The sequence below is a fragment of the Chanodichthys erythropterus genome, chromosome 15 (genome assembly GCF_024489055.1).
Source record: "Chanodichthys erythropterus isolate Z2021 chromosome 15, ASM2448905v1, whole genome shotgun sequence".
Classification (NCBI taxonomy): Eukaryota; Metazoa; Chordata; class Actinopteri; order Cypriniformes; family Xenocyprididae; genus Chanodichthys; species Chanodichthys erythropterus.
This window is the reverse complement of record NC_090235.1, coordinates 15,584,491-15,604,112: the sequence shown is the minus strand read 5'-3', so window position 1 is coordinate 15,604,112 and position 19,622 is coordinate 15,584,491. Positions and strand designations below refer to the sequence as shown.

Below are 19,622 nucleotides of genomic sequence, written 5' to 3'. Positions count from 1 at the left end.
CACTGACACGCGAAGGGAAAATGATAAAGGTTTGGTCGGTGAGGTTCATTAATCCACAAATTGTGATGTTTTAATACGTAATTTAATTTTAGGAACGCCACATGGTTCAGTTGAGCATCTAAATCCAGGGAAAATCTTCTCTAATTTCTGTTGTAAGTCACATTTGGTACGTGTATTGATTAATAATATCGAATATTGTGAATTTTAAAAAGCCCTAATAACTGATAAACACTCAACTTTTATTTTTCACTTTTGTTTATTTGATATATTAACATTAAGCACATTAAGCGCATTTAATGTTTTCTGAGGGAAATAACGCCTTTTTTGCTGGAACTCTGTTGTTGTCCATTTACAGTCAGCTTTGACCAATCCTGCGCGTTATTGGTGTTTCAGTGCTGACAATCCTGTCCAATCAGCACAGCCCAAAGAGTGCCCAACAACCGCTCATCCAATAGCAAGGCTCGAAAAGAATGACGGAGACAGTTAAAGAAAAGCGCTCGAGCTCAGCGCGCGAAGGCTGAAGTTCAGTCGTTCATCGGGCGGGAGATGGTTGTGTATGTGTTCGCGCTGTAAAAATAACGTTTACCTTTTGACTTGATGAAGCTCTGAATATAAAGATTGCGCTTTCTATGTTTATACGTCTTTGGAGAGACTGCCTCGTGCGATTGATGTAGTTTGTACCGCGTGAAGCTCGAGACTCGACCTGAAGATGAGCTCTCTTCTCTCTGAGCGGGTAACGTATCCGAGCCGAATAACCGCGAAATGCTAACAAAATACACATAAATGACTATATTCGGCGAACAAGTACATGTTGAAAACTAGTTCACCCAACAGGTGATTGAAAGTTTGAATGAGTTCATCAGGTTATCTGTGTTTAGCTAGCCAGCTTAGCTGTTCACCCTGTTCTCTGAGGCCAGAGGGATTCTGCTCGTTATTTAATTTATTAGTATTATATTCTATGTAGTGTTTACAGCAGACTGAAGGAGCACTAAACACAGTGTTGGTAACTTTCTACTTGTGATATTTATGTAGTCACCAACGATATTTACATTCTCTTGTGTTTTCAAAAGCGATCAAATTGAACTTTATTGGTTTTATTTTGCACCGTTAGTCTGTCAAAATAATATAAACGTGCTTTTCAAATGTTATATTTTGTAGCCTGTAGATCTGAATGAAAGACGAACAGCTGAGAGTGATTCAGACAGTGGCATGGGTTCACCGCTGGAGGACGCTGTGATTGACACCAACATGATCACTGAGGACCAACAGGGTAAGAGGGTTAAAGGGTTAGTTCACCCAAAAATGAAAATAATGTCATTAATTACTCACCCTCATGTCGTTCCACACCCTTAAGACCTTCGTCATCTTCAGAACACAAATTGAGATATTTATGATGAAATCCGATGGCTCAGTGAGGCCTGCATAGCCAGCAATGACATTTCCTCTCTCAAGATCCATTAATGTACTAAAAACATATTTAAATCAGTTCATGTGAGTACAGTGCTTCAATATTAATATTATAAAGTGATGAGAATATTTTTGGTGCGCCAAAAAACCCCAAAATAACGACTTTTATAGTGATGGCCGATTTCAAAACACTGCTTCAGGAAGCTTCGGAGCGTTATGAATCAGCGTGTCGAATCATGATTCGTATCGTGTGTCAAACTGCTGAAGTCACGAGACTTTGGCGCTCCGAACCGCTGATTCGACACAAAAGATTCATAACGCTCTGAAGCTTCCTGAAGCAGTGTTTTGAAATCGGCCATCACTATAGAAGTCGTTATTTTGGGGTTTTTTGGCGCACCAAAAATATTCTCATCACTTTATAATATTAATATTGAACCACTGTACTCACATGACCTGATTTAAATATGTTTTTAGTACATTAATGGATCTTGAGAGAGGAAATGTCATTGCTGGCTATGCAGGCCTCACTGAGCCATCGGATTTCATCAAAAATATCTCAATTTGTGTTCTGAAGATGAACGAAGGTCTTACGGGTGTGGAACGACATGAGGGTGAGTAATTAATGACATTATTTTCATTTTTGGGTGAACTAACCCTGACTAAAGTCATCATCAAATATAAATTGACACTTATTTTATGGAATATTGTAGTAGCCGTTTCAATTGAGTATACATCACACTATGGAAGAAAACACAATCGCAACTTCCGTTTCATGTCGACTTTAAGATAACGTGGCGTTTCAACACCTTTAGATCATTTGCTTTGTTCTGAAATGAGGATTAAAATTGTTGCAATGTTCTTCTTGCTTCGGTTCACAAGGCAACATTTCTAAATGGACCAAAACGAGTTAATATGTATCAAGTGCGAGTAAACTCTCCTCTCATTGGTCAGCGTGTGTGCACCTGTTTATGTTCCAGGATTCAGCTCCTAGTGGTCATCGGTCACTTCATCTGTATTTTTGTGGACCGTTCTGAAATATGTTCATCCAACCAAGTTTCAGTTGGCTTTCTCACCACAAGCGAACCTCGTTCAGGGGATTACAGACCGATTATTTTGGTGCGGATCCGCGATTCCCTTGTTCGTATATGCCTAAATGAACCAAACTGAGGGAGAAAATGCACCAGGTTCTGAAACAAACGCTCCAAACGAGCCAGGTGTGAAACGCCTTTAGTAGAGAACTGTTTGAGGATTTGACGCATCCCCACTGCCTTGATAAATGAGCAAAATTTAATTTTCATTAGTAATGCCTAAAATATATTGTGTATAATAGATCTTTATCCAACCATTGTGTTCCAGATTCAGATGAAGATATCGCCGTCAGTCGGAAGGGACGCTCTCGGAAAGCACTGCAGGACAGTGACAGCGACGGGGAGCAGGAAGAGGCCGGAATGGAGAATGCTCTGGTTCTGTCCGAGTCCAGCGATGAGGAGACGAAGACGGAGGAGATGGAGAACCTCAAAAAGAAGCGAGGGAAACGAGTGTCTCGTATCTCAATGGATAGTGATGAGAGTGAGCCTGAGAAAGCAGAAGTTCAAGTCAAACCAAAAGAAGCAAAGAAAAAGCGGGAGAAGTCACAACGACGCAAAGAAAAAGAGAAACGTAATGTTGCACTTATAAAACGACTGAAAGAGAAAACCGAGGTGGGTGTTTAGATCATTTAACAACCGTGACCGTTTCACAGCAATTTTTATTTTATTCACTTCCATTTATTTTTTTCCCCGTTTTAAGGAGGCCCTTCCGACCAAAGCACTTAATGACAGCGGCTGTCTGCTGGGAGACTCGGATCTGTTTGATGCCCAGTTAGAGGAAGACTCTGACCATCAGTTGGAAGGTGAAGAGGAAGAGTCTCTAGATGCCATCCGATCAGCTGTGAGAAAGAAGGCCAATCACAAAGTGAGTGCAGAAATCAGTTTTCCATGTTGAGACGGACTACACAAATCTGAATGTGTTACTAATGGTTATTTATTATTTATCTATAGCCTCATCTGTCTGAGTTCAGTGGAGACGAGGAGCAAGAGAACAAGCCACAGCGAAAGGTGGGAGTGCTCAATGTCACACGCTCTCGGTGATTGTGTTAACTTGTGTTTTTACTGAACAAATTGTGTTTTCAGGAGAGGAAAGCAGCAAAAGCCAGCAAGGAGGCAATCAAGCAGCTTCACAGTGAGAGTCAGAGACTGGTGCGAGGTCAGTCAGACGCCACACCTGCTCAGTGTTTAATAAGTGCAGTTACAGTCACGCTTTAGTCCGAATGTCAAACTAACAGACATACACTCCTGGTCTATGGGGGGGGTGTGTATATATATTAGTGGTGGGCCGTTATCGACGTTAACGTGAGACTCTTATCGGGCGATTAAAAAAAATATCGCCGTTAATCTATTCTCAAAGTTGGGTTGGGAGCTGGGTCTATTCTACGCAAGCTATGATGACGTTCACCTTGATAGTTTAGTGCGGATGTATACCTAGCCGAATTGACCCTTCGCAAAGACCCGCCCCCTTAGTTACTGTTGCTTTGTCCGATAAGCCCCGGCGCTGTCACGCCACACACAGTGATAAATGCATCACGGAGCAAAGAGGACACTGACAACACGTCGACAGACAAGAGCAGGTTACTTATGATATTAAACAAAGTCCCAGCTTTAAAACTGTAGTTTAAGAAATTCAAACGATAAAAACTGTTTTGTGGCTCTTTAATGTGTCGTGACAGATTGCTGTAGCGCCTCAGCTCAATACTCTTTCTGTGAACAAAAAGTACGTACTTTTGAGTGTGTAGCAAAAGAGTAGACAAGCTTTGGGACATACTATCATGTCATACAATTGCGTCTTTGCTCTCTGTCGCATCCTGTCACCGTAAACTGGCCTGTCAATCATCTTACATCCTCCACATTTCATTTAGCTCATTTCCTGCCGTGTCGGAGAGAAATGCAGCACGTTGATCTGCAGTCGCGAGTCTTTCATGTGGAGAACTCTCCTCATATTAATGCATAATGATGCATTTAAAACTTAATGGCCAATCAGATCTTTATAAAAGTCCACATTTGCAGATGAAAAATAACACATATAACATTAAATAAATATTTTCTATCAGTTTGAACTGATTATTAGTCACTCAAACAACCTCTCAACGTCGATCGTGCAAATTCGCCATGTTTTGTATTTTTTAACACTTTTTACTCGTGTTTGTAGTTCTGAACTGAATCCTCATACAACACGCAATGGGTTGTGGGCAATATTAGCCATTATGGTGTGCACGGATCCACACTTTGAAAAATCTACCGGAAATAGTAGACCATCTGGGGACTTTTCAACATACTATGCTTTGGGACACACTTATTTTAATCTCACATAGTATTTAGGATGGATAGTACGGACATTGGGACACAGGGACAATTTGGGTATCTCACATATTCTGAATGTCTTCGGCAGAATTCAAATAAGCCATTTTAATCTAGATTAAAAAAATTAATCTATGCCCACCACAAATATATATAAATATATAATTTCTTTTTTCAATTAAATGCTGTTGTTTTGAATTTTCTATTAATCAAAGAATCATGAAAACAAATATGGAGCTGAATGTTTACAACATTGATAATAATCATAAATGTTTCTTGAGCAGCAAATCATCATTCAGCTTTGATCACAGGAATAATTTACACTTTACTATATGTTCACATAAGAAACAAATATTTTACATTGTAATAGTATTTTACCTTTTTTTTTTTTTTTTTTTTTTTTTTTTTATCAAATAAATGCAGCCTTCTGAGACGCTTCTTCCAAAAAACAAACAAACAAATCTTACTCCAAACTTAAATGGAGGTGTAGATGGGCCAAATATCACCTCATCATAATAATAATAAAATAATTAATTTCTGAGATTCTCTTACACATTTGCAGAGTCCATGCTCAATCTGCCGTATCACATGCCTGAGCCCAAAAGTATCGACCAGTTCTTCAAGAGAAGACCTCGTCCAGAGGGTCCTGCCATGGCTTTGCTCAAGTATGAGATTTAAAGTCTTATCAGTTCTGAACTCGTTTATCTCGAATACATTATTACAGTATAAATAACCAATATAATCACTTTCTCACCCGTCCTCAAGGTCTGCCAAGTACCAGGCTTGTATTTTAGAGACTACTGCACATCTACCTCCAGACCAACCCACAACACCTCAGCAGGACTTCAGCCCTCCAGCAGAGTCATCTCTGGATAACCAGTCGTCCGCCACATCACTGCCTCCAGAAGACACGGACACCAGCACTCGCCAGGATGATCCTGGTAACGATGGCAAACCACAGACCTCCAACGAAGCACAAGTAGAACATGAAATGAGCACTGACGAACCCAAACCTGTGGGTCAAGAGAAAGATGCTCCCGTCGAGCAAGAATCCGAGGGAGCTAAACATTCAGACAAGGAACAAGAAAAGCAACAGGTCTCAGTCGATCAGGCTCAGACTTCCCCTCATGTGATCAAACCTCGAAAGGATAAACTAGCCCGACTAAGAGAGCTTGGTCTAGATCCTCCTCCTGTGGCAAAGTTGTGTGCAGATGATGGTGCTTTTGTCCAGTTGGAGCCGCCTCAAGAGAACCCAGGTGAGATTTTGGATATGATGATTGTTTTAATTTGCTTCACCCTTTCATTTGACGATTTAATGTGTGTGTGTGTGTGTGTGTGTGTGATGCAGCTCTGAAAGCACTACAGGAACGCTTCATGAAGCACATCCTGCCTGCTCCTCGCCCTAAACGGGAGCGCACATTGCAGCTGAATGTGGTGAGGAAAGACAGCGCCCCCTCAGGACAGGAAGAGCTACTCTCTGAATCAATCACGATCACTGTCAACGAGGGAGAGGACGAGCCTGCAAAAGTCAAACCAGGTACAATCACTACGTTTTCCACACAGGGCTTTTCATTGCTTCCCTAAAAGTTATTTTATGCACTCCTAAATTTTTCAACTTGCCAGAATGCTTTGATTTGCAGGTATAGACGCTTTTGTAATGTCTTCTTTCTTTACTTTTTTTTTTTTTTTTTTTTTTTTTTTTTGGTGAGAAACTGGTGTTGTTGAAGTCTCGCTTGCAACAAGCCATGGCCATCCGCAGGAAGGAGGAGAGGGAGCGCAGAGCTGCTCTGCATCGCCTTGACAATGAGGATTGTGACGAGGAAGAGGAAGCAGAGATGACGGAGTCAGAGGATGAAGAGGTACTAGAAATGGGCATTACTGGTTGTGACTTCTCTTAATTCATAGTCACATATATATTAAAGTTTGTTTCATTCCTTTTCAGGGTGTTGATGAATTGTTAGGGGATGGTGGTGATGATGAAGAGGAGGAGGATGGAGAGGAGGCATTGGACAAGGAGGAAGGTGAAGATGAAGTTTCGGTGAAAACATGCCCCTCCCCAGGATTCAAGAGTCCCTCTCCATCTCCAGCAGACACTGATGGAACATTGATGCTGTTTGCTGGCAACTCCTGTTCCCGCACCGGGTACGTCTTCGTTTCATAATCCGGCTGCAACACGCTCTCTGTAGTCCATACTAACTGAATGTGTTGTTCTGTCCAGGGATGGTGTAAGAAGGTCAGAAGCTGCTGCCAATGAAGCAGACAATAAAATGGGTGAGTGTGTATGATATTAAACGCCCGACGTACTGTAAACTCTAGTCTTGCAATGGAATCGAATCATGAAATTTTCAATGTCCAACCCTATTTTTTATTATTATCAGTATTTCTTATTAATTATAGTATTATTTTACTTGTTCTGGTCACACCTGTAGTATCAAATATGTCATCAGACTGAGATTCAGTTCTCTTCACAGAGGAAGATGACACCCTTTCTTTGGCGAAGGACAGCAGTCATAACAGTAGTTTTGAGCTGATGGGCTCGATGATCCCATCGTATCAGCCGGTCAACAGAGCTGCAGGAAGAGGCCTGTCCAACAGCGTGTTCCGCTCTCCCTCTCCCTGCCTCTTCAGACCCAGCTTCCTCGGCTCTGCCTCGAAGGTGAGGAGCTCTTACTTGACTTAAAGGATTAGTTCACTTTCAAATACAATTTTCCTGATAATTTACTCACCCCCATGTCATGAAGGTTTTTGATGAAAACATTCCAGGATTTTTCTCCATATAGTGGACTTCACTGGGGTTCAATGGGTTGAAGGTTTTCAGTTTAGTTTCAGTGCAGCTTCAAAGGGCTTTAAATGATACCAGACGAGGAATAAGAGTCTTATCTAGCTAAACTATTGGTCATTTTTGAAAAAATACATCTGTACATGCTTTATAAACACACATGATCGCCTTCTAAGTGCTTCCGCCAAAACCACATTTTCGTATTCCCCAAAAAGTTTACACTGTATGTCCTACACCTTCCCTATTCTACTTGCGGGAAAAAATGTAACTGGCGCTGCGTTCGTTCCGTAAGTAGAATAGGGACATACTGCGTAAACCTTTTGGGGAATACGGAAATATGGTTTTGGGGGAAGCACTTAGAAGGCGATCATGTGTGTTTATAAAGCATATACAGATGTATTTTTTCGAAAATGACCAATCGTTTGATCGTCAATGACCTTTAACCGTTTGGAGGCCATTGAAGTCCACTATAAGGAGAATAATCCTGAAATGTTTTCCCCAAAAACCTTAATTTCTTTTCGACTGAAGAAAGAAAGACATGAACATCTTGGATGACATGGAGGAGAGAAATTTATCAGGAAAACTCTCTCTGAATTCATTTGCACAATCTTTAGGATGATTGTGAATACTTATTAAGGTGCAGTCACATTTCTTGTAATCTTGAATCAGAATAATTTAACAGGTTCTTAACCCTCTGGAGTCTGAGGCTGATTTTGGGCTTGGAGAAGTTTTGACATGCCCTGATATTTGTGCTTTTTTCATTTGTTCATAAACATATAAGTGACAAAAGTGTCATTACACTGTATTCAGCACAAACTAGGCTACAATAATATGTGAGGAACATGTATGTACATGTTTGTGTTTTTGAAGGAATAACATTTATGCGTGGTTATTGAAAAAACAAAACTTCAGTCACTGAAATAAGGCCAAAAAAAATATAGTAAATCTGTGTCCACAAGACTTTAGGGTATTGGAGGTTGTAGACTAGAGTTTTTGCTTCAAAATTATGTAAAAATTATGCTGCCTACTCCTTCATATAAAACAATATATTGATTTAGTTTTTGTAAGACACTTTTTGCCAAGAAACACAGTATGCGAGGAGGCGTGAATCACCACTGAAAATGGGCCATTCTCACCTGAGAAGACAAAAGAATTGGATAGTAATGAGCTGAAATGACTTGCATATTAATGAGGCATTTCCTTCTGTGATGTCTCAAGCTCATTATGATATATGAAACATACAGAAAAATATTATTACAATATAAAGTAATGGTTTTAGATTATACTTTAAAATACAATGTATTTCTGTGATGCAAAGAGTCTGAATATAGGCTTTTAGTTTAAAAGCATGCACATTTGGAGAAATAATGGATTCTCATATGCTTATGTCAATTTTCTATACAGAGGAGTTATTTTTATTTAATATTCACTGTCATTACTATGAGCGCTGGTGTTTTCAATTCATCCTTGAAGTCGGAGGGCGCTCTGTGTATTTTTAGTCCACAAATTCATCTAAAAGAAGAAGAGGATATTCCATGAATGGAGTTTCCAATACATACAGCAGCCGGAGGGCGCTAAAAAAACAAAAACTCTTTTAAAATTCATCTGTAGAAGAAAAGTAAACAGGAAGTAACTGCATGTCTTCTAGAGATCGCTAACCATGACTTTTACATCCAGATAAACACTTTTCAAGACAATAAATACACGATTGAGATCATGAATGCATGTATTGACTGAATTTGCGTCTGAATAGCGCTGGCTCCGTGGGCGTGGCCGCATTAGCGGATAATGAGCTGAATCACGGATTTCTGACATGTGTCTCTTTTCATACAGATTACATAAACACAGAAGGTTTGTTTTCGATTTGACTTCCATGATTTAAAACCTGACATCTTAACGTTTTTTTAGACATAAGTGTAATTTTTCTGTGATTAGTATTCACTAAGTTACAGTTCATTTTCTGAGAACTATCAGATTGGAGTTCGTTCAGAGGGAGAGGAGAGATCACGCATCATGTTAGTTTTCTTTATTTTACAAAAAGCACAACATTGTGTTTTTACTCTGAGTGTACACAAATAAAAGAAGATATTTTATAGTTTCAATTGATATATTACTTATGTCTCTATGACAAAAAATGATGGAGTATTTTAAGTCTGTTTTGCTGCAATGTGAAAAAAAACCTGCAAAACGCGCCGGTGCGTTTTTAGACCTCAGAGTGTTAATGTCTAATCTTCTTCTTCAGAGCTCGGGTAAGATGTCCGAACCTTCCCTCTCGCTCCCTGTGGAGGATTCTCAAGACCTTTATGCTCCCTCTTCCCCGAGCGAGTCTGCCGTCCCTCCGGCCGGAGATTCCCAGGGTCGTTTCTCACTGGAGGAGGACACGCACTCCCAGCTACTGGATGCCGATGGCTTTCTAAACGTCGGCCCTCGCGGTGTGCCCAGCCGTTCCCACAAACGGCAGCTTATACTAGACAGCCTCGATGAAAACGCCATGGACGCTAACATGGGAGAGCTCCTGGGGCTGTGCTCAGGGGCCTTCGGATCAGGGCGGACCCAGCCTGGAGCAGAGGACGAGCTGCTGGGACTGTGCTCTGGAGCTTTTACCACACAGCCTGAGGAAACAGTCGAGAAGCCCAGGGAGAAGAGCAAGACCTTGGAGCCAGAAGAGCAAAGAGGAGAGAGTCACGGCAGCTCTGAGGCAGACATGGACCAGCTGCTGGCTCTCTGCTCTGGCAAGTTCACTGGAAGCCCGTGTAAGTCTTGCTTTGTTGTGTATTCTGAAGGTGAATGGAGACATGTTCAAGTTTTGTAGGTAACAAACTATATTATATGACCTCTTTAGCTGCTTCTTCACTGCGATCGGTCTCCAGTCCTACCTTTGAAAAGCCCTCTGAAACAAACAGGTACCAAGCTATAATTGGGATTCTGGTTCAGCCTCAGATTTGTGTTTTGTTCTTTCTAATGCTAATAACTGCGCTCATATGGACAGGAACAAGAACATAATTGAAGAACAAGAGGAGGAGGAAGCCGACTGTGAGTTCCGGCTCCTGTCAGATGTGGACAGCCTCAGTGAAAAGGTGCTCCATAAATATAAAGTACTCAGTTTTCTTTGCCCAGTGTGGCGACATTAGTTCAACCTGTGGTGTGAGGTTGTGCTGGGACTTCCTGTTTGTGCAGAAAACGTGTCTAGGTCTTTTTTTTTTTTATTATTATTATTACTACATACTGCAGCTAAACGTGTGAATGTCTATCAGTTTGTGCTGTTAACAATTTGTTTTTATTTTAAGGAGGAAAATGAGAATAAATCAGATACTGAAGAGGAGGAAACTGAGAATGAAGAGGATGAGGAACGGGAAGCAGTTTTTGGGCGACGCCCTGGCAAGAAGAAAATGTAGGTCTATTTTGGATTTCAGAGAGATTTCTGAATAATGTAAGCAATATTTGAACGCATTTTAGAGGGAATTATTGCTAACAAACACATTTTATGTGTATATTTGTGTCCCAACAGCCATATGGCACAGTTTGTGGAATCCGAGGCAGAGCTGTCCGGCAGTGATGTGGGCAGTGAGGATGAGGATGATGATGGTGGTGATGAATACGAGGAGGAGGAGATACAGGAAGAGTTGCCATCTGATGAGGAACTGATGGACCAAGTTAACAAAATTCACATGTAAGAAATGATCTTAACCCTCCACTGACTTGGAGTTGCTCTTGAGTATGTGCTGGAACAGGCGAGCCTTGTACAGTTGAATGAAGTGCTGCTGCTAGAAATTGTTGTTACATCAATGTGCCACATGGGGGAGTCATGTTCCTAGTGAAAGAGGTACTGAGCTTGAGGCTCATTATGTTCTCCCTACAGGAAGCAGATCTTGGATGATGATAAGCGAAAACTGCGGCTTTATCAGGAGCGTTACCTCGCTGATGGAGATCTGCATTCTGACGGACCTGGACGAGCTCGTCGTTTCCGCTGGAAAAACATCGGTGAGTTCAGCTTGTGTGTACAGCGCTTAAACACGTCAGTCTACTCCAGTCAGCTGCTTTCATTCAGGTTTTCTGTTTTGACCAGATGATAACTTTGAGTTCGGTGGAATGGGTCCTGATGGAGATGAGGAAGAGGAAGATGAACAAATAGATCAAATGGAAATACAAAGACGTAAAGAGCGGCTGGAGAGGGAACAGTGGTTGAGAGAACAGGTGTGTTTGAAGCAAATCTGTTTTGTGTTCATGATCGTGTCGATCTGGTCTGACTCTGATTCTGTCCTGTAGACTGAAGCTCAGGCCAAAAAGGGAGAGGATGCAGACGACGAAGAAAAGATCGGAGAAGAGGACAGTCAATTTATGAAGCTCGCCAAGAAGCTAACGGCTAAGACCCTTCAGAAGAGAGGTGCCCACATGCACCGACATTTCTCTTAACAAGAACTAGCGAAACTTGCATTTCAGGATCAATATTCACTTATTTCAGGTTTTCTGTGGCGTGTTTGACCCACTGTAGAGCTGGTTTATTTGTTTGGACATTCTGCTGGACAAATAAAAGTCAGATATTTAAACTGAATTGTTGTTTTTCACCGGGTTACAGACGCTCCAGCTGTTCCTCTGCAGGAGAAAGCGGCTCCCAATACCAACCAGTTCAGAAAGCCGTTTCAGCCCACTGCGGTCAGTAACCACAGCACTCTCCTGTTCTCTACTTCCTGTGTAAATTTAGTTTATAGAGTGCAACAGTCGGGGTCCAGAAGTAAAACTTCTGTTCATTTTCTCCATATGGAAATGAGTGAAATTATATAATGAATTATTAACAGTTAAAGACATGAGGTTATAAATCAATATTATTTGCTTCTGTTGAAGTCGTTAGTCTGATTTATTTCAACTTATTTTTTAAAGTCATGTTTAAATGCCATTTCACACCAAGAACAATGACTATATCAGCGTTCACACCAGCGGACTGTTTATCATAAGCGCTGCAGTTTTGTTCTGTCGCTTTAAATGCTTGAGCTCTTTAAAGCAGGATGGATTCTGATTGGCTGTTCAATCGTTCATCCGCTATATATGTATATATACTGTATATATATGAACTTAACTTTAAATATAGCTGTATACAATGAACATTTTTAAATAAGTAGTTTTATATATCTTCATCATTTTTAATTTGATTGATCTGTGTGCAATGCTTCATGGGGTTGTAGTTCCGTCACTAAAGCTGTTCACTTCAGTATTGTTTTTGTCTTTCGTCCTGATTTTCAAATACTCAGGCCTTGAATCAAGGCAACCATCTACAAACTATTACCCTTTATTTTTTATTTTTTATTTTTTTTAAATCCAAATGGGAGAAATGAATGGAAAAACCACTTCCGGAATCGGCGCCGCTGAAAACTGTTGCACTCTATTTGAGTGCCGTTTTAAAGTATTTCTTATAGCAATGCTTGATTGCGTGTTTTTCTTGTCTCCAGGTCAAGAGAGGCTCATTACTCAGTCAGCCTCGCGCCGTGTTGCAGAAGTTGGCGTCCATCTCTGACAGTAACCCTCTGGCCCCTCGTAACTCTCGAGGTTTCCTCTTCCAAACCCTGTCGCCGGAAAAACAGCCCCCTGCATCAGAGGGACCCAGGAAACCGGTACGACTCGTTTGAACATGTCATTTACACTTTACAAGAATATTTTACATTTGTGGAAACAAACCAGAGCCAGGATTTATTTATTTATTGTTTTAGCAAAAGGAAATCTTGAGAGTTTTCTTTAATGCGTAATTCTTGAATGTAGTTAATAGTTGTGCCACTGGATGGCGCTGTAGTCTTAGAATGATTGTTGATCATTTAAGACACTAAACTCAAGGTGTCTCAACACTAAAGATGAAGCTTTATTGTATAATGGTGAATCATGTCTTCACAGATGAAGAAGAGAGGACAGACGGACTCTCCTGCACCTGCTGCTAAACGCCCGTGTCTCACAAACGCCCTCAAACCTTCAGGACCTCCACGGAGTATTTTCAGCTTTCTGGAGAACTGAAGATTCTTCCAACCTTCCCAGTATTACTAACAATTAGTACAGTTATATTTGTCCCATTGTCCATACTAAATGCCCTGATGATCCGGAAACGTTTATAGCTTGCTTTCTTTTAGGCTCTTTGTATCATGTACATAATGTGATTTCTTGTGATGGAATTTTATTTGTTTTTATAAAATTGTAAATTAAAGTGAATTTTAAGTCATCGCTGCTATATGCATTTTTACTGCATTTCATGCTTTTTCCCTCAGGCTGTGAATTTCTCCTTTAACCTGCTTTAAATGAAGTTTAACCAGACGAATGTCGTGTTATCAGTGATTCTGACTGGGTTTTGTGAGTGATTCTAATCAGCTATTTCCGAGCCTCTAGGTTTGGAGCAAAGGGTTCTTTCTTTTTTTTTTCTCTCCAACCTTTCTTCAGGCTGTCTCGCAGGGGTCCGGGGCCCACTAGAGGGCCTCAACGCACTTCTAAGAGACATTCAAGATGACTTGACCACTTATTTGGTTATTTTATAATGGATGTACATCTTTCTAGTCATGCCAAGCTCTACATATGAGGTTGAGATTGTAATATTGTTGCGGACACTGAGGGGTTGAGATCCACTGCTGTTGTCTAGAGAATACTAAGATCTGCTGGAGAATTGTGTGTTCATCTGTGACGTGCATTTAAACTAAGCTTTGCTTCCTGCAACATGTTGAGCCTCCATTTTATTTTAACCCATGATCTCTAAAACATGCTCTTTTGAAGATAATTGACCTTGTCAAACTAGAAAACTAATTCTGTGTGTGTGTGTGTGTGTGGCTCCTGGGCAGCTGGTTGAATGTGCAGTAGCTGCCACACTGGATCTGCGAGCTGGCGTGTGACAGCAGTGCCGGAGCGAGTCCCTCAGGGTTCTGTCACTGCTCAAACCGCTGGGACTGGAGACGTGCAGCTGAACTGAGGGAAATGGGTCATAACTGCAGGCTGCTCGCATCCAAACAACTGCTTGTTTTCTGGCAACGGCGTGCTTTTACTGCAAGTGATCATGTGTGTGGCTTCTCGTTATTTAGTGGTATTTTCTTGCTCCGGACCTGTAACGTTTGAACTCGTACAGCAAGTGTTAAAGCTCTTGATTTTCTGAGGCGACTTCAAGCTTCTCCTGCTCTCATCTTCATTCCCGTTCCTTCCCCGGATTGTTTGCTTGATGTAGATGATTTTCCATGTGACGAAGCCGCAGGCAGGCTTTTTATTTGATGTATTTTTCATGTGTTAAGGCTATTATTGAGAGATGGAAGGGGGGTGAGACTAGAGACAGCCTGAAGGTGCGACACTTGAATGGGGATGTTGTTGGACGGAGCGAGGAGGGGGAGACGAGAGCTCGTTTCTGTCTCCAGCAATTGCTTGTCATGGGATAGGGAGGGAATGTACTTACTGAGTCTGTCTGATGTGCAAGAACCAAAACAGTCACACAGTGCCTCATGATGAGCCATCACAGACCTACAACAACAACTGCTGGCCCATTATAGGGATAGCTACTGTGTAACCCAAAAATGAACATCATCATTTACTCGCCCTCATGTTGTTCCAAACCTGTAGGAATTTATTTCTTGATGCTGAACACACAAAATATATTTTGAAGGTTGGTAATCAAACAGTTGATGACTTCCATAGTAATTTTTTTTTTTCCATAATATGGAAGTCAGTGTGGTCCGTCAACTTTTTGGTTACCCATATTCTTCTAAATATCATATTTTGTGTCCAGCAGGGTGAGCAAAAGATGAACAGAATTTTAACTTTTTGGGTGAACTATCCCTTTAAGGGAGATAAACCTGTTTGTAAAATGGTTGCTCTTCTCTTGTCTGATGACGAGGGTTTATTTAGCCTACATCTCCTGAAAGAGATATTATATAATGTTTTTAAAAACTAAGTGTCTTAACTTTTCTGGCAAAATCTGCAATCTCAAGCAACTCTGGGTTGCCAAGTCTGAGGTTTTTCCGCAGAATTGGGCAGATTTTAAACCGTTAAAGCTAATGTTATTTGACTGAAATTCTTATTGAAATTTTACTAACTGTTCTAGATGATGGGTTTTGTGAGAAAGGGCACTGGAAGCTCCTTTTATAGTGATTTTAGCGACTGTAAAATATATATTTGAGGAATAGTGACATGAGTTTTAATGTTTGGGGTAGGGTCTAGTTTGGGGCCATTGGGATAGTTTTGTGGCGCAGACCTGGCAACCCTATGCTTGTTGACCCTCTCAGGCTCTCACAGTTGGCTAACAGTCAACTGTTGTTTCAAATAAAACACAATTTTTCTGTGAGAGATTTGTGATTAAATTCCATAATAAAATGATAAATAATGATAGATTTGTCGATGTATTAATTGTAATTAATTCGTGATCACGAATTTTGCTTGTTTAGTGCACTTTGAAACCTGGTTTTCAATATATATATATATATATATATATATATATATATAAATATAAATATAAAAAAATTTTAATATATATAATTATGCTTAAAATACCCTCCATTGTTTGTTTTGACATCTTTTGGGGGTATAAAACCTTAAAGGGTTAGTTCACCCAAAAATTCTGTCATTTATTACTCATGTCGTTCCACACCCGTAAGACCTTCATTCATCTTCAGATATTTTTGATGAAATCCGATGGCTCAGTGAGGCCTGAGCAATGACATTTCCTCTCTCAAGATCCATTAATGTACTAAAAACATATTTAAATCATGTGAGTACAGTGGTTCAATATTAATATTATAAAGCCACGAGAATATTTTTGGTGCGCCAAAAAAACTAAATAACGACTTATAGTGATGATTGATTTCAAAACACTGCTTCAGGAAGCTTTGGAGCGTTATGAATCTTTTGTGTCGAATCAGCGGTTCGGAGCGCCAAAGTCACATGATTACAGCAGTTTGACACGCGATCCGAATCATGATTCGACACAAAAGATTCATAACACTCCGAAGCTTCCTGAAGCAGTGTTTTGAAATCGGCCATCACTAAATAAGTCGTTATTTTGTTTTTTTGGCGCACCAAAAATATTCTCGTGGCTTTATAATATTAATATTGAACCACTGTACTCACATGATTTAAATATGTTTTTAGTACATTAATGGATCATGAGAGAGGAAATGTCATTGCTCAGGCCTCACTGAGCCATCGGATTTCATCAAAAATATCTCAAATTGTGTTCTACAGATGAACGAAGGTCTTACAGGTGTGGAACGACATGAGGGTGAGTAATTAATGACATTATTTTCATTTTTGGGTGAACTAACCCTTTAATTTACCAGCCCCCTCCCTCACTCATATAAGCCTCGCTTGAAATGGTTTTCCCACACTGTTTTCCACTCATTTCACCGGTTCCTTCCCAGTTTCGGAAGTGAGTCACTGCCCAGTGTCCGGTACACGGGAGGAGAGCGGATGGGAGGAGGGAGAGGAGGAAGAGAAGCATCGCCAGAGAGGCTCGTCGGAGGAGGGGAAAACAGGGAGGATCTGTATCTTATTCGCGGACGAAACACGGACAACTAACCGTAAGACAATCCTTCTGATAATTGATTCTCGAATGTTATTGACAATCAGCGGTTTATGTAACGGCGCAATAAAATCGCAGCTTCGCGGTTCGAGCTCTCTGTGGATCCGTCGAGCCGTGATGGGGTGAGACTCCTCTTATGTAATCCAACCTTATTCATCTCAATCTATCGATAGTTTTTCTCGGCTTTTGCTATTGACTGTTGCTGATTATCTAAATCCGCGATGACATTTAATTTGATATCGTTTTCCCTCGTTAGGCTGCGTTTGATCGGAGGTTTAATGTCCATTAATTTCCTATTTGAACGCGGCGCTTCGAGATATTCCAGCCGAATCGCGTGAATAATTACAGCTGGAGTATTAAACACAGAAATGCACCGAGCCGCTCAGGTTAGCACACGTTTTCGCTCCTGATCTTGGGGCGGAATTGGACTACTTGCAGATTTTATGTCTTCAATCATTTTATTATTTGCGCCCGAGGCGCGCGACCCTGATGCTGTTCTTCAGCACCACATGGCCGCGCAGCGCTGTCACGCCGAGTGATTGACAGGCCCCTGAAGTTATTACGTGGACTATATCTGTGAGAGGACATCTGAATATTTCATGTCACCGAAATGGAGAACAAGCCGTGGAATTGCACCACTGAATATTTTATGCATTATTTTAACTGTTATTAGCGAGGGGTTTTAGCCACAGATAATATTTACTGTGTGTCTGAAACTATATTCATGTCCAAAATGTATATTAATGCATCACTTTGCTTTTGGATCCTATAAAGACTATATCACTAACTCTTTTTTGTCTCCCCTTTTCTAAGAGCAAGTGAATCTCAAACAAAACTGAAAATGCTTCAGCAGGATCGGGCCGTGAACCCCGTCTTTGGAGGTCAAGCGCCGGTCGGACCGGTGCACAGCGGTCAGAAGAAATGTGAGAAAGATGGAAACTTTAACTTCCTGGGGCAGGATGATGACCCCATGACGGGAGATGAAAATCGCAACCAGGTGCGTCCAAGAGCTTTGGGTCGCGATCCGACTTTTTCTGCCAACCACTACGGATCTGGACCGCTCTCGCCCTTGTCCCGCCTGCCGTGCTGGAGCCCTCTGGAGCCTCTGCCCGAGATTGAGAGCGGAGACGATATGGGCGGCAGAGTCCCTCCGGATGGAGCCGAGGAAGGCAAGATGGATGAAGAGATGAGGAGAGTGACGGATGATGAAAAGGAGCAGGCATTGGGAGAGAGAGAGAAAGTAGAGGAACTACTGGATGATGATGACGAAGAGGAGGATGGAGGGTTAGAGTGGGCTAGTGACGAAGAGTTTGAATTCAGCTACAGGTCCGAAAGCTCTTCCCTATTTAGCATGGAGAGTGGCGACACGGGAGCACACAACTCCATCTGGGACCAAATCTGCCGTGAACGTCCGACAGCGGACAATGGGACCGCAGACGCCCTGAAGAACCAGAACCGTGCGGATAAGAAGGCAGAGCGGCGGCGAGAGAGCCTGGAGGGCATTGACGCAGTTGAAGACGGCTCGTCGGACTCGGACACCGACCCCTGTTCCGAGCTTCCGGACCTTATGGAGGCTGTTTGGACACTACAGGACCGGGAGAGGTTTAAGGCACAGGAGATGGAGAAGCATCAGGTCCAGCTGACCATGTACCGCCGCCTGGCTCTCATCCGCTGGGTTCGCACCTTACAAAACCGAGTCCAGGAGCAGCAGAACCGCCTCCAGTCCAGTTTCGACATCATCCTCACACACAGGAAAGAGCTTCTGCGCATGGGCGCTGCCGCCGCCGCCCAATAACAGAGACAAACGAAGAAAAGTCATGAGACCAACTGATGACTCTTATCATGTGAAAACTGATCTTTGTGCATCTCCTCCTTTACAATCAAATTTCCTCCTGGGTGTCTGAACTATTTTGCCCTAATGTTCCTCATTATCACTATCATAAATGTGGTTAAAATCCTCCGAAACATCACCTTCAGCTGTGTCCGCATGGTTCCTGATGTCTCCTCCTATATATATATATATATATATATATATATATATATATAATGTTTTTGTGTGCTATAAAATAAATTATATTTAACAATTAATGCACATTGTGTTATTTTGTGAAATGCACCTTTGTTAAATAACCCTAAAAATGCATGGATTATTAAGTTGGGTTGAAAATGGACAAACCCAGCGGTTGGGTTAAAGGTTTGCTGGACAATTTTATTTAACCCAACTATTGTTTGTTTATAAATGTTTATTGTTTAATTATTCATTCATATATTTTCATTTACTAAACATATTAATAAATGTTAATTTCCAATATATTTGGGTTCATTTTAAGCAAGAATTGCACAAATTGTTTAACAATAGTTGAGTTAAATAAAACTACCCAGCAAACATTTAACCCAACCGCTGGTTTTGTCCATTTTTAACCCAACTTGGGTTGTTTGTTGTGTATGGTAACATCTACATTATTAAATTAAAATGAAATAATTTATGTTGAGACTAAATCAATGACTTTATTGGGTTGCA

The 19,622-nt window shown here is 41.2% G+C and overlaps 2 protein-coding genes across 4 annotated transcripts; both read left to right on the top strand.

Annotated features, from left to right (window-relative positions):
- Positions 1-122: 122 nt before the first annotated feature.
- On the top strand, positions 123-13,842 carry LOC137002085 (claspin). The gene is made up of 24 exons (XM_067361573.1): positions 123-733; positions 1,159-1,270; positions 2,764-3,107; positions 3,196-3,360; positions 3,447-3,503; positions 3,579-3,651; positions 5,362-5,464; positions 5,565-6,055; positions 6,148-6,338; positions 6,506-6,658; positions 6,742-6,941; positions 7,018-7,070; positions 7,271-7,455; positions 9,821-10,331; positions 10,421-10,481; positions 10,568-10,655; positions 10,866-10,969; positions 11,087-11,248; positions 11,438-11,559; positions 11,645-11,772; positions 11,845-11,962; positions 12,155-12,231; positions 13,023-13,184; positions 13,459-13,842. Exons 1-24 carry the CDS (start codon positions 710-712, stop codon positions 13,573-13,575), a joined length of 3,801 nt encoding a protein of 1,266 aa, XP_067217674.1. The 5' UTR covers positions 123-709; the 3' UTR covers positions 13,576-13,842.
- A 3,097-nt stretch (positions 13,843-16,939) lies between these two features.
- On the top strand, positions 16,940-19,184 carry LOC137037800 (UPF0500 protein C1orf216 homolog). Of its 3 annotated transcripts, none has more exons than XM_067412099.1 (2): positions 16,940-17,099; positions 17,915-19,184. In XM_067412099.1, exon 2 carries the CDS (start codon positions 17,943-17,945, stop codon positions 18,894-18,896), a length of 954 nt encoding a protein of 317 aa, XP_067268200.1. In that variant the 5' UTR covers positions 16,940-17,099; positions 17,915-17,942; the 3' UTR covers positions 18,897-19,184. The 3 variants fall into 3 exon arrangements, with proteins under 3 accessions (XP_067268200.1, XP_067268199.1, XP_067268201.1); XM_067412098.1 differs by having other exon boundaries at positions 17,094-17,223; XM_067412100.1 differs by lacking the exon at positions 16,940-17,099 and adding an exon at positions 17,115-17,239.
- Positions 19,185-19,622: the final 438 nt, after the last annotated feature.

Coding starts and splice junctions, on each gene's coding strand:
- LOC137002085 (XM_067361573.1), top strand. CDS start 710: ATGAGCTCTCTTCTCTCTGAGCGG. Junction 10,656..10,865: donor TGGACAGCCTCAGTGAAAAG/GTGCTCCATAAA, acceptor TTTTATTTTAAG/GAGGAAAATGAGAATAAATC. Junction 11,963..12,154: donor TAAGACCCTTCAGAAGAGAG/GTGCCCACATGC, acceptor ACCGGGTTACAG/ACGCTCCAGCTGTTCCTCTG.
- LOC137037800 (XM_067412098.1), top strand. CDS start 17,132: ATGTTATTGACAATCAGCGGTTTATGTAACGGCGCAATAAAATCGCAG. Junction 17,224..17,914: donor ATCCGTCGAGCCGTGATGGG/GTGAGACTCCTC, acceptor CCCTTTTCTAAG/AGCAAGTGAATCTCAAACAA.